Source organism: Bidens hawaiensis, unplaced genomic scaffold (assembly GCF_021521415.1).
Source record: "Bidens hawaiensis isolate Kalapana, Puna unplaced genomic scaffold, B.hawaiensis_p1.1 tig00011793_1, whole genome shotgun sequence".
In the NCBI taxonomy this organism is placed as follows: Eukaryota; Viridiplantae; Streptophyta; class Magnoliopsida; order Asterales; family Asteraceae; genus Bidens; species Bidens hawaiensis.
Window position 1 is genome coordinate 246039 of NW_027491937.1, and position 13439 is coordinate 259477.

Here is a 13439-nt window from a genome sequence, read left to right on the forward strand (position 1 = left end):
AGAGGTGGCAATCTCGGCCCATTTATCAACAAGTGGTTAATGTGGTTGGGTTTTATCTCTAACAGGCTAAGTGATTTAAAGCCAGAAAATTTAAGTACAAAGGGAATGGCTCAGAAGTCATCAGAAAATGTTAATTTGCGTATTTTAATGAAGTTAAGTCAGGTTAAATTAACTTCATTAAAATACGCAAATTAACATTTTAATAATCTGGTTTTTGTAATCATATTAAACGCATTAATTATGTACAAGGACAGGTGATTTTTAAGTCTCAGTTTCATTGCTTTCACAAAAAGCAACCACCCAAGGAGCAAAATCAATGAAGTGAATGAACCAACTTTCACAGCTCTGTGATAACTTTATTCACCATCAGCTTATAATTTCCAACTCCGTTCTGTCCATTGTTTTACTAATTTGTTTTTTCAAAGGTTCCAACTGTAATAAACTCCCATCCAGAACAATAGTCCACTTCTAATACTAAAAGGTCAAAACTCCAAAGAGTATGTCCATTTATGACCTAACATTCACTTTTGTTATTTCAGTTGTTTCTATTCAAATACTAATTTAAGAGTTTGATGTAGTGACTATAAATCTTTCGCTTCATATAACTCCACTAAATCACCACAATGAAAGTATATATACGACTATAAATATATAGTTATCAATCTTGGGACTTATTTTCTGTGTTAAATGTTAACAAAGAGTTAGGATAAAAACCTTCATCACAAGACTTTTGTGATGATCATCAGCGTCATTATTAAATTACCTCCTAATGTGATTTGTATATTACTCTTGTCTGACCCATACATCACAAGCATATAATCCTTTCTAAGCATGCAGAATGAGACTAATACATCTAAGGGCATGTTAGCTAGTCAAAAGATTCAAGCAATTAAATATACAGTTACAGATCCAACAAACCGGAGACACATAATGGCAAATATGATCATATCTATTTCAAATAAGGTCAAGAAAAAAATACCTGAAAATTTCAGTTGACATCCTTGAGCCTCTTGATTAAAGAGTCTAGGGACTTCTTCTTTGAATTTTGCTTGTAACCTCTTGATCCAAAAGTTCCAAATAGTCGCTCGGAAGGATCCTTAAGTTTCTCTGAAATGATTGCTACCTTTCTGTAATCCAAAGCATTGTAGCTTCTCTCCCTGATCACAGGATTCAAAAAGTTTTCTGGGTTATTGCTGAGAAGCAAATTAACCAACTGCCTTGCCTCAACAAGTGCTTTCTTCAACTGTTGAGCCTCTTCTTCAGATACAAGAGAAGCTTGGTTTTCAGCAAATGATTCCAACACTTTGATATCAACATCAATACCCATCACAGCATTAAAACTAAACCTTTTCACAGATTCACCAGCTAAAAAGTTGACAATTGTTTCCGATATGTGAGAAAGAACATCTTGCAATACTCGTTTAAGAACTTGACCAGGCAATATCTGTTGTGCAGTAGAAAGAAGAGTTTCCAAAAATATAATAACCTCATTCACGTATTCATTCTCATTCTGAGGCTGTTCATCAATCATCCAATTAACATTCTCAATCAACGTCATAAAACCATCAACCTTCTTTTTAAGCAAGCTAGAAAGCATTTCTTCAGCTGCATCACGTGCTTTGGTCAGAGGAAACTGTCTCCTGCTTCTTTCCACCATCCTTAGCGGAAGCCCAGAAAGCTTTGCAGCATGGCGAAAGAAGAAATCACAGGCTCGTTCAAACACGGCCATATTAGCAGCAACAACCATTGCTTGATTAACACCACTAATTGAAGTGCTAATAAGCTTTAGCAGGGCATCATCCAAAACTTCAGTCAAAAGCCGGTCTAAGTACTTCTTCACAACATCATAGAAATCAAGCTGCCCACCATGAGACATGAAACTAACCGAATCCTCAACAAAAGACCTCACAATTCTACAACAATCAGGCACCGTGGATGAAAAGGGGGCAACATAAGGAAATGCAGGTACAATATCAGAAGTTTGTATCTGAAACGAAAGCACATTCATCGAATACTCATACTCCTTATTCATCCACATCTGCTCAAACTTATCAGCAGCAAGCGCTTCAGCAATCTGTATCCTACAATCCGATAACAACAACTCATGGTACTTATCCCTGTGCTTGTTCAACACATCAAGCAACGCATCAACCGAGTACCCATACCTCCGCAGCGTAACACCAAGCAAACTCACATAATCCTTAATCAACAACAAATGATTCGCTGTTCGCATCCTCAAGAACTGATCTTCCAACACCGAACACATCTTATTAACCGCAGTATCCCACAAACTTTCCACTTCCATCTTCGTTATCAACCCACCACCCGTCCTCAACACACGATCCTCAACTATGAAAAACCCCGCGATCTGCGCGAAAAACGTCTGATGCGACTCCAAAAACGGCGTCATCGACGACACCTGAAAATCCGAAGTCAACTGAAGCTTCCGATTCTCGAAATAATACTTCTTGAAACTGTCCTCAAGCCCTAACGTCTGGTGAATATGATACGATCTATACAACGGAGTCAAATCAAAACCTAGTGCCGCATTCGCACTCGCATTCCCACCACCGTTATCATACACATCACCACCATCACTTCCCGCAACATAACCGTCATCATCTTCTTCGTCCAACGCATAAACCGTATCTCTCACACTCAACCGACTCTGCTCCTCCGCTTGCCGTTGCCGAATCCTCAACTCCTCCTCTCGCTGCCTCCCAGCCGACGCCTGTCCAATCGCAACCTGCCCTAAATTCCGACTCACAGTCCGGATCTCAACGAGCCAATCTCCAAACTCCTTACTAATCCTCCTCTCAATTTGCGCACGGATCGCCGGTATATTCTTCTCCAACATCCGTCTAACAGTAGACGACGGCGTCTTATTAATAAAATCTCGTTCAACTGAGTCAACACATTTCAACGCCATGTAGAAATTATTATTAACTAAATGATAATTAGCACGTGAGCAAAGCTCCATTAACCGGATACAGATCCGAAGAGAGTCAATCGCTAAGGCTATATTCTGGCACTTATTTCTCGCTTCAATAAACGAATCGAGTGAGGTTAATAACGGACCTGCAACGGACTGTAACTGACGGTTGGAGTCTGAGATGGACGATTTAAGCGATTCGACGCCGGAGAGAAGTGAACGGAGGTCATCGACGGCCATGATGAAGTCCTGGTAATGGACTTTGCAGACGTCTTCGATCTCGGACTCTTTGGATCTGCAGAAGTGACGGAGGTGGTGGATTAGGGTTTCTGGTTTGCCGGAGGCGAAGGTTTTGCGGATGAATGGGGATAAGTCTTCGCCGTTGGAGATGGCGGAGGAGAGGAGGAGTTGGTCGAGTTTGTCGCCGGAGTCGCCGTTTTCGGCGGTGGTGGTGGCGGTGGGTTTACGGCGGGGTTTGGGTGGATTCATTGGTGGTGGTTGGATTGGATTGGGCTAACTAACGGAGTTAATGATTATTAACTGGAAACGTTAGACGGAAGAAGTGTGGGATATTTGGTAGACGGTGTGCTGTAGGTGACCAGCTCCAGATTAGGAAACTGAAAATAAGACTTTTCACTCATTACACGAATATAGTGTAGAATAATATTATCAATTTTTACAAAGACTTGATTTTCTACGATACCCAAATTCAATTACTACTTGTGTCATTATGGTGTCATTTTGATGATATGGCAATGGACGATTTAAACTAGGCTTTAAGAGGTTGTTAAATTGAATCTGGAACCCAGCTGAGTCTTTGTCTCATCGTGCTTTATGACAGAAAGTTATGCTCTTGTGGCGGCACAACGTCTGCCAAGTGGTAGCCGGCGATGTGGTTTCTCGGGAAAACGCCCAAGACAAACTTTGAAGCCAGCGTGAGCCGGGTCAGGACAATATAGTCTGGCCAAATTGGATAACGGGCTCTCCAATTTTAGGAGTGCAGTAGTCTAAACACAAAAAGTCATCGTTCTATTAAAAAAAACCTGCAAATTTTGGCACGTCTGGAAATTTTTCATATTTTAGTTTGACATAATTTGCCTGTCTAATTAAACTAGACATGCTTGGGTTGAAGTATTTAACTCATTTTGTTAAGCAAATTGACTTGCCGACCTGTTTAATTAAAAATGTAGACTCACTGACACGTTTATGACCTATTAACCAATTTTTTATAACTTACCAACCCGGTTAACCTGTTTACAACTTGGTTGTTATCTGTCAGCCAATTTGACACGTTTAGATAAATGAGTTAAACAGATCATGTGCGTATTACACAATTGACGGTTTTAAGTGTGTACAAGTATGATGGATGTTTTTACACGGATAATATGTGAGTCGTATTCATGTCAAACAATTCAATGTTAACCCGTTATAATTGGCACCCTTAGATTAAAAAAACTGTCTTTAGCTAAGATGTATCCAAAATGAAAGATTTACGGAAAAGCTAAGATGTATTTAGCGAAGATCTCTAAATGGATTATGGAAAACGAATAATCTTTCTCGGACACACATAGATTATGGAAAGTGATTTGACTTGCTTTTGATGCCAAGGAAGAATTCTGGTGATTGAGACAAGCTAGCATTATCCAGTTGTTGGGGGCATTTATTTTTAGATTAAAAAAATAATATATTTATCTTGAAAATGATAAATGAAAAAAGTGTGTGCAACAAATGCCAAGCATGAGTATGTAAATGATTTTACCTAGTTGTGTAGTGTTCTTCTGATTTGGGTGTCTATGGGTCACACAAGTACACAACTATGTGGTCAATCATGATGTAGTTGGGTAATTCAACACTTGTCTTACACTAAAGAAAGTTATGCGACTATGCAATCAGGATGACATACCGTGTGCTTATGTTCTTCATTATTCTGCATGATTTTATTTTGCACAAGCCTATGTGTTTTCAATATGGTCTCCTTATATGAAATTCATCGTAACATACTTAGATATCCTGGATTGCCTAGTCGTATGAAATACAACTCTTATTTATTTCTTTGCTTTCTTAGCTTATACTAATGGTTACATGTGTTGTGTGTGTGTTCATAGGTAAATGGCCCACAAAATGATGATTTGTTGCAAGTCGAATGTACGAAAACAAGAACGATCATTGACGTTGTGGTTGAAGATCCAACTGACTAGTTTAACATATTCATTACATCCATGATATTAAAGCTGCTTAAACATTGTTTAACTAATATTAATATCAGTGTTAATGTTGTCTTACCTTGGGTGAGGCACAGGGACGTACCTATGCTTCAGCTACCGGGATCGGCGTACCTTGTGAAAAAAAGGTTTGACATTGACCCCTGTGAAATACTGAAAAAATGAAGCAAGAAAGATGGCCTTAGAAAAGAGTGAAAAGTGTTCTAAAATGGCATGCAAAATTTTCCATTGATGAGTTAGTTTTGGAGAAGATGACCAGATTTTGACATATTTTATCATTTATAGTAGTATGGATAATTTTGTAATAAAAACAACTATTAGACAATCTTTTCTCAAATCAATAAATTGTCTTACACATACAACCATTTTTCAAATACTAACCTTAAATATTTTTTTAACTGATAAAACAAGCATTCTTATATTTTATTAACACCAAATTTAGTAGAACAAAGTCAAAATTACCATTACCATGAAATGCGTTTTCACCTACAATTTGCATACCACCCAGAATTATAGAGGCCATGTTCGACCTATTTAGACCACAAGCCACACTACTAATTTGCACTGGTTTCCGTTAAAGACCGCATCATACCTTAAATATTTACTAATGATAAAAAAGATAATTAAAATAACATTTTATTCTTTCTTTCTTTTCGAACGTCATCTTTTATTCTACTAGACTTTTTGCCTTTTACTGATTCTTTGTTAGGTTAGGTTAGCGGATGTGTGATGAAAAGTTAAATAACACTTGTATTTGTTTCATTGAAAAAAACTTGCTTAGGATGTCAAACTAGATGATGTTATGGCTATATATCAAAATTTGAAAACCCATAAATAGCAACTTTAGATATACTGTATTTTAAATATGCATTTTTAATGACATTTCACGTACTTTATTTCTTATTCGACCCGAACGTCCAACCAAACCGAAAAAATTATATATCGATAATTACCGAGTATCGACCAAAAAAATTTTCGACCCTGTAAGAAAATTTCCTGGATCCGCCACCGGTGAGGCACCAAATTACGCGGAACCACATTGTGGAAGCTTAAGCTCTCGGGATGGACATCAACATACAAGTTTTTAAGCCTAAATCACATTACTATGGAATGCCTTTAAGCTAAAGTTTTTAATGCGCTATAGAGGCATATAAAGTTGGTGGAAATTTGTCGTCTATACACAGATTATTAATGTTGTATGCGTAAGTCATCGTAGGAATCCAAAGAAATTCTTTTTTGGGACTGTTTTTTTGCACAAAAAAATACAATAAACAAACTTTCAAACTTAACTTAGGTGTTACATTTAGTGTTGTAAATATGCTCATTTGCCCCACCAAGTATCTACTTACTCCAATCCATGTATCATCACCTACAAAAACTAGATCATCACCATCTTGACCATTATCTTCCATTCTCCCTATCAACCATACATTAGTATTCATTAATATCTTCCAAAACGATTAGATCAACGGTTTTATGCCGAGGCTCCAAAGCAAAATCGAATTTCATACACACCACACCATTGAACTCGGATCAATATCATTTTCTTAGTTGGTGTAAGGTGTTGGAAAATGCCACAATTTCTGTCACAAGTTGTTGCACTACAAGTACAAACAAGGATAAAAACTCATATAGCAAATCGTCATAAAGTAGGAGTCATATATCCAAATAAGGTCCAAATTTTAAAATGAACATATAATGCATAATCTAATATGCTGGTGTAGTGGTGTTTGTAATTAACGGGAACTTTGGTCCTTCTACTTAATGGCCAAATATAAACAAACATTTTGATATCCAATAAGTTATGGGTGTGATTTTTTGTTATTATTCTCATCCTCTTTCATGAGAAAAACGTTCAAATGCATACAAATAATCCATCCATGACTTGTTCATTAGGGTTTCCACAACGCAAGTGTTATTAAACCTGCATGTCCACAATGGCAACCCCATTTTAGTTTTGAGGATGCACTTCACAAACTAGCCTCACGTCATTAAGGGCACATGAAATGCGGCTATTGTGGGCCACTTTAATAATTATTTATTTTTATTTTGTGTAGATATCAAGGGGTGTTTGTGGGAAGAATGATTATGGTAGCGTTAGGGCAACATGAGCTTACTAAACATATTTATAGGAAGAATGCCTTGTTAGCATTGCAAATAGTCAATAGTTTTTACATCATAAAAATGGATCGTTTTAAATAGCACCCCTAAATGGTTTAGGAAGTTAGCAATTCCGACTTCAATCCTTCTAATGAGGTATAATTTCTTTATTAAATGTTTGTAGCAATCATAAAAGTTTTTTTTATATAAAAGATAACACTATATATTTAAAAACAATAAATTAATACGAAGACACGGACCTAAAAACACACCTTATACAATAACTAGAGGTGCATAAAAAACTTGAACCCGGAACCGGACTCGAAAAAACTCAGAACCGGGTTTTTTTATACCCGTGATTTTAATACCCGAACCCGTACCCGACCCTACTCGTAGGGTACAGATAAAGTATGCATTTCAGTACCAAAACCCGTACCTGAGCCTGACCAGATTTGTACCCGGTAATATCCGAAAGTCAGAACCGGTTCCATAATCAAAACCGGCTTTTTCCAATACCTGAAACCGGGTTTTTTCAAATACTCGATATATGCCCGAAATTATCCGAAAAATACATGAAAAATACCTCTAAAAAGTGCAACCCCTTAAAAAATCCAATCCATACCCGAAAATACCCGGATAAAAACCAGAAAATAGTTTTTTTTTCAATACCTGAAAATATGGTATTCAAATACCCAGTTTTATAATATCCGGTTCTATACCAGACCCGAATCCATAGGGTATGATGTTTAGAGACAATATCCGGACCCGACTCATGTATTGTAAATACCCGATCTATTTATTCCCGGTAATACCTGGAACCAGGTATTTGAAAAACCCGATTTATGCACCTCTACGGCTCTTAGTCTCTAACTACTAGTTTTTGCAATGGGCTTAGTCGCTACCTAAAACAGGCTAAAACCAGCCCACCACTGGGCCTGTGCTCTGTTCACAGACGTACAAATTCTCCGTTAAAAGTCTTCATAAACCCTAACCATTATTATTATTATTATTATTATTATTATTTTCTTCACAGGTACCAGCGCCAGCCGTCGCCATGGGTATAGATCTTGTTGCAGGTGGAAAGAGCAAGCGGACCAAGAGAACCGCCCCTAGGTCTGATGATATTTACCTCAAGCTTCTCGTCAAGGTATTAATATTAATAATTATTGTTAGCTTTTAACTTTTGTTCAATTGAATGGAATTAATCATGCATTTTGTTTGTGTGTAGCTTTATAGGTTTTTAGTTAGGAGAACTGGAAGCAATTTCAATGCTGTGATTTTGAAGCGGTTGTTTATGAGCAAAGTTAATAAGCCCCCGATTTCTCTGTCTCGGTTGATTCGATACATGTCTGGCAAGGTATTTGACTATTTCAATTCAGTTACTCAATAATAACTACTTAAATGTGTTTAGTGTGTTGTTATTTGTTACAAGTTTTAGCATTAAAAGTAGTGAGAAGTAAGAAGCATATATTGTTATGATTAGGGCTGCAAACGAACCGAACGGAACACTATCGGATAAATGGACAGTTTCCGAACAACTAACCGAATGAAACTATTTGTTTGTGTTCGTTCGTTAAGGAATTGACACAAATGAACACAAACAATGTTTTAGTTGATTTGGCTAATTGAGAGTGGTCGGTGTCAACGCGTTGTTTTGGCTACCTAGTTTGTGTTGGTGTTCTATTTAATATATTCATATATTAATTTTACACATAAATTAATCACATAATATTCATATATATACATATATTTTATAATTTATGCGAGTTATAGTTTATAATATTGTTTATATCTGTATGGTAAGTACAAATAAGTCATTTCTAAAATTCTTTAATGAACAAACATAAATAAATGAACTAACATTAACGGGTAATCGGTAGGATGTTATCAAACATTTGCGAATACAATTTAACGAACATGACCTTTGTTTGTGTTCGTTTGTTTAGTTAATTGAATGAATACTTTGTTTGTCGTGTTTGTTCATTAAGTTCATTAAACGAATTCTTTGTTTGTTCGTGTTCGTTTATTCAGTTAATTGGACGAATTCTTTATTTGTTCATGTTTGTTCATCTAGTTAATTGAATGAATTTCTTGTTCATGTTCGTTCATTTATTAAACGAACAAACTTCTCGCCCACAGTTTACAAACAGTTCACAGAACGTTTCTTTTGATTACAGCTCTAGTTATGCTGTATAGTTTTTTAAAAGTTTGTTTGGTGTTTATGAAAATAGGATGACAAGATTGCTGTGGTGGTTGGAACGGTTACAGATGATGTTCGGGTTCATGAGATTCCTTGCATGAAGGTAACTGCTCTTAGGTTTACAGAGACTGCTAGGGCAAGGATTGAGAAAGCTGGTGGAGAATGTTTGACATTTGACCAGCTGGCTCTTAGAGCTCCACTTGGACAGAACACGGTATGCTGTTTTTTATATACGTAATTCTCATTTTTGTAGTTGATACCAGTTTACGTAAGTTTATTAGCATAGATACTCGCTTTGTTAGCTCAGATGCATGTATAAGGTTATGCCTTTCTGTTTTAGTGTCATATGTAACAAGTAATATGTAAGTTTTGTCAATAATTTTTGAATTTGATTTTTTTGAATCTATTTTATTTCTCATTTTATTTGGCTTTTCTCTAATAACTTCTGCTTGATAATCTTTTTAAAAACTTAAATACGCGGTTTTTTGCCAGCATTACGATATTAATTCTAATGAAAACTGAGTTGCATTCAAATTAAAATATTTTTTGGTCTGTGAGTGGATTTGCTTTGATTTGTCAAATATTCTCATCAGCTAAATAAATAATTATGTTTGCTTGTGACTCGGTTTGCATTTTACGTTTATATTGGAATGTTGAAAAGTTAAGTCCGTGTATATCTATCTATTTAAAACGTTTGACGGGCACTTAAGTTGCTGTTTTTAGGGTGTAAATGAGTCAGCATGAACCCAACTTGGCTCGTTTCGAGCTATGGTTGTGAGTTGTTTTTCAAGCTTTAGTTAAGCTAGTTTATTATTTAGTTTATATACAGTTTTAAAATTTTTTAATTTTTGATATAGTTTATATTATTTAATTAATTTTATTATACTTTTTTATATATTATATCTTAGTATTATATAAATACGGGTTAATGTAACAAACAATAGTTTTGTGAGAAAAATAAGAATATATCTAGGCCATTGGATCTAGGATCTGGTCGTTTCCAAAAACTTTATAGTGTTCTATTTACATGGTACATTGTTCTATTTTAGTGGTGTGCTTTCTCACAAAACAATTGTTTTTATTTGAATCATTTTCTATATATATTTATATATTTATAATATTAATACACTAAATTACAAATATTTAAATAACAGGCTTGTTTAGAGTTTGCTTAAGCTTGGCTCATTAATTATTAGCTTTTTAAAATAGCTCTGATCAATATGAGCTTTTAACGAGCCGATTTTGAGTAGCTCATCAGCCAGCTTGGATTATTTGCATCTTGACTAATTTCTGTTGTTTAGGAAATCTTTTGGTTTATAAAGCTTGAAACTTTTTATAGTATAATTTCCATTGATTGGCCGTATCACAACACCATGCGTACATATGTTGTTTATTATCTTGTTTTTCTGTTTTGCTGGAATCTGACCTAACATTAGAACTAGTGGCAGGCATGGTTCGCTTTTGATCTTTAGTTAAATTGGTTTGCATGTCGTGACAAGTTCATTTTTTCAGCTCAAGAAACTTAAGTTTGTGCCTCATTTTAATTCATTCTTTTTCGCCCAAAAGAGCCCACTCATGCTAGATTGGACATGTTTGTGAAAATTTTAGTTATTAAGCAATATCTTTAGAATTGAGATTATTAATTGGATTGATGGTTGATGCAGGTTTTGGTAAGAGGTCCAAAGAACTCACGTGAAGCCGTTAAGCACTTCGGACCAGGGCCAGGTGTGCCGCACAGTCACACCAAGCCATATGTGCGATCCAAGGGAAGGAAGTTTGAGAAGGCGAGAGGAAGAAGAAACAGCAGAGGCTTCAGAAACTAACTTCTTACTGAAGTGGTACCCCTTAAATTCATGTCAAACTTTTATACTTTTAATATTGTTATTTTTATGTTTTTAGGCATCTTATTTGGTACTGTTTGGTGTTTTGAATCCTTTAAATTTCCTTTTATCTTTTTGGATGTTGTTTTAAGATAATTATTTGTTTTCTTTTTCCAAAAACAAAACATACTAAAAAAACAGACAATATTAAAGAACAAATGTGGTAGGACCAAACTAAAATGTGAATGTGAATTTCCTATGCAAAATGTGATTGACGTGGTCGAGTTTGATGTATCATGAACATGTGTTGTTTTTACAAAGATTCCTTTGATCTTGTTTGACCCATTCTTGGGTATGACTTGTTCAAGAGTCGGATCTTTTTATTATAAAAGCTCTGCTACTTTAAAAAAATAATAAGTTTAAATATTTTCAATCGTTTTGAGTATTCTTTAGTAAGATCTAAGAGTATATAGTTTACTGATTTTACCGTTTAATAATCAATTTATTTCTTTTAATAAGAGTAAAATGGCTTTAACCTTTTATTAAATTAATAAGCAATAGAGCAGTATCGACTTTTAAACCATTTCTTTATGATAATACTTCACTATCTATTTGGTCAACCAATGGGTGTATTTTTGTTAAAAACCTGTGCATATTGTAAATCAAATCAAATTAAAAAAATAAGGTTAACTGGTTTTTGCAAACAAATATCATATACCTTGTTTCTATCTCACATGTACTTCTACATACGTGAGTGTTGTGGTTGGCGAGATGCACGCGAGCAATGTGTAACGATTGAGTGAGCGGTGGTTAGACGTGCAACAAAATCGGGTATTTAAAAAACCCGGAACCGGGTAGGAACCGGTTCCGGGTATGGTCAACAAAAGTCAAACCAGGTTCGGGTAGGAACCGGTTCCGGGTATAGTCGGGTATTTGATCGGGTTTTGACCGGTTCCCCCGGGTTTTTTTCGGGTTTTTGACCGGTTCCTCCGGGTTTTTTCCACCGGTTCCGGGTCGGTTCCGGTTCCGGAACCGGCTCCGAGGAGAAATACTATACCCGGTCAGGAACCGGTTCCGGGTATGGGTTAGAACCGGTTCCGGGTCGGTTCCGGAACGGGTTATTTTGTGCACGTCTAGCGGTGGTTAGCAGTGACGCAACGCTTGGCTGGGTGAAGTAGACTGTAAGGTTTGCTTGAGAGTTGTTTGTGAGTAAATTTGTTTAACTATCGTAATAATCTCCTTTTCACGTGATAACCCACTGCCATTCTTTACAAACAATTCAAACTTTTTCTACAAAATTTTCCGACTTGATCTATTGCAAGAATATTGCTTGCAATTCAATCCGTTATTTTCACTGCTCGATTGTCATTTGCCGGTTGTAATCTATACCTTCCGATACTCAACATCTGAGCCAGAGCCTTCTTCGAGAATTGTAAAATATTTATGGGCCAAAGACAAAAAATATTTTGGATCTTAAGTAAAAGGAGTATTTTGGTGGGTTTAAAAATTAATTTTTAAATAGGGAATATCTCATAGAATAGTACTTCGTAACAAACTTTTAAAAGTGTTCAATTATGTCACTCATGTATATTTTTCTCAAATCGGGTTACTAAATCTTCAATTCGAGTCACCGATTTTTTTGTGCGTCAAGAAAGAAATGGAGGATAGGATGTGGGGGTCGGAATTTGCAATATATGTCGTTATATTTAAAAAAAATTAAAAAACATTAATTATATTAAAATTCAAAAATAATATATATAATCCATGTCGCCACCAAACACCAACATATAAATAAAAGATAAAAAGATTCGTTATATGAAACAAAAAAAACACTAAAAAATCACGTTAAAACATTTAATTTAATAAAATATGAAAGTTGAGTGACTTAACTGGAACACTTTTTAAATTTGGGTGGCAAATTGAAACACTTTTGAAACTTGGTTATTATTTTATAAAATTGCCTCTTTTAAATAAGCTACTTGGTTATGATTGAGTTTAAACACTAAACATATATATTGTTTTTTCATAAAACTTAAATATATCTATATCTTTTTTTTTAAAACAAAAGTTTTGAGTCTAGCGGAGTGTCGGGCCGGAGGCCGTTGACCACCCAACCCCCCTAGGGACGGCCCTGATATGAACCTGTCATTAGTTTTGAAACCAAA

General features: G+C 35.6%; 1 protein-coding gene and 1 pseudogene across 1 annotated transcript; one reads left to right on the forward strand and one right to left on the reverse strand.

The window, feature by feature from the left end:
- Positions 1-979: 979 nt before the first annotated feature.
- Positions 980-3552, reverse strand: LOC143539057 (exocyst complex component SEC15B pseudogene; annotated as a pseudogene).
- Positions 3553-8268: 4716 nt separating this feature from the next.
- Positions 8269-11384, forward strand: LOC143539043 (large ribosomal subunit protein eL18x). The gene is made up of 4 exons (XM_077032463.1): positions 8269-8401; positions 8483-8611; positions 9486-9668; positions 11119-11384. Exons 1-4 carry the CDS (start codon positions 8309-8311, stop codon positions 11275-11277), a joined length of 564 nt encoding a protein of 187 aa, XP_076888578.1. The 5' UTR covers positions 8269-8308; the 3' UTR covers positions 11278-11384.
- Positions 11385-13439: the final 2055 nt, after the last annotated feature.

What these genes read in the sequence shown, in the direction of transcription:
- LOC143539043 (XM_077032463.1), top strand. Translation starts at nt 8,309, where the DNA reads ATGGGTATAGATCTTGTTGCAGGTGGAAAGAGCAAGCGGACCAAGAGA. An exon ending in ACCTCAAGCTTCTCGTCAAG is followed by an intron (nt 8,402 to 8,482) that starts GTATTAATATTA and finishes GTTTGTGTGTAG; the next exon opens with CTTTATAGGTTTTTAGTTAG. An exon ending in TTCGATACATGTCTGGCAAG is followed by an intron (nt 8,612 to 9,485) that starts GTATTTGACTAT and finishes TTATGAAAATAG; the next exon opens with GATGACAAGATTGCTGTGGT.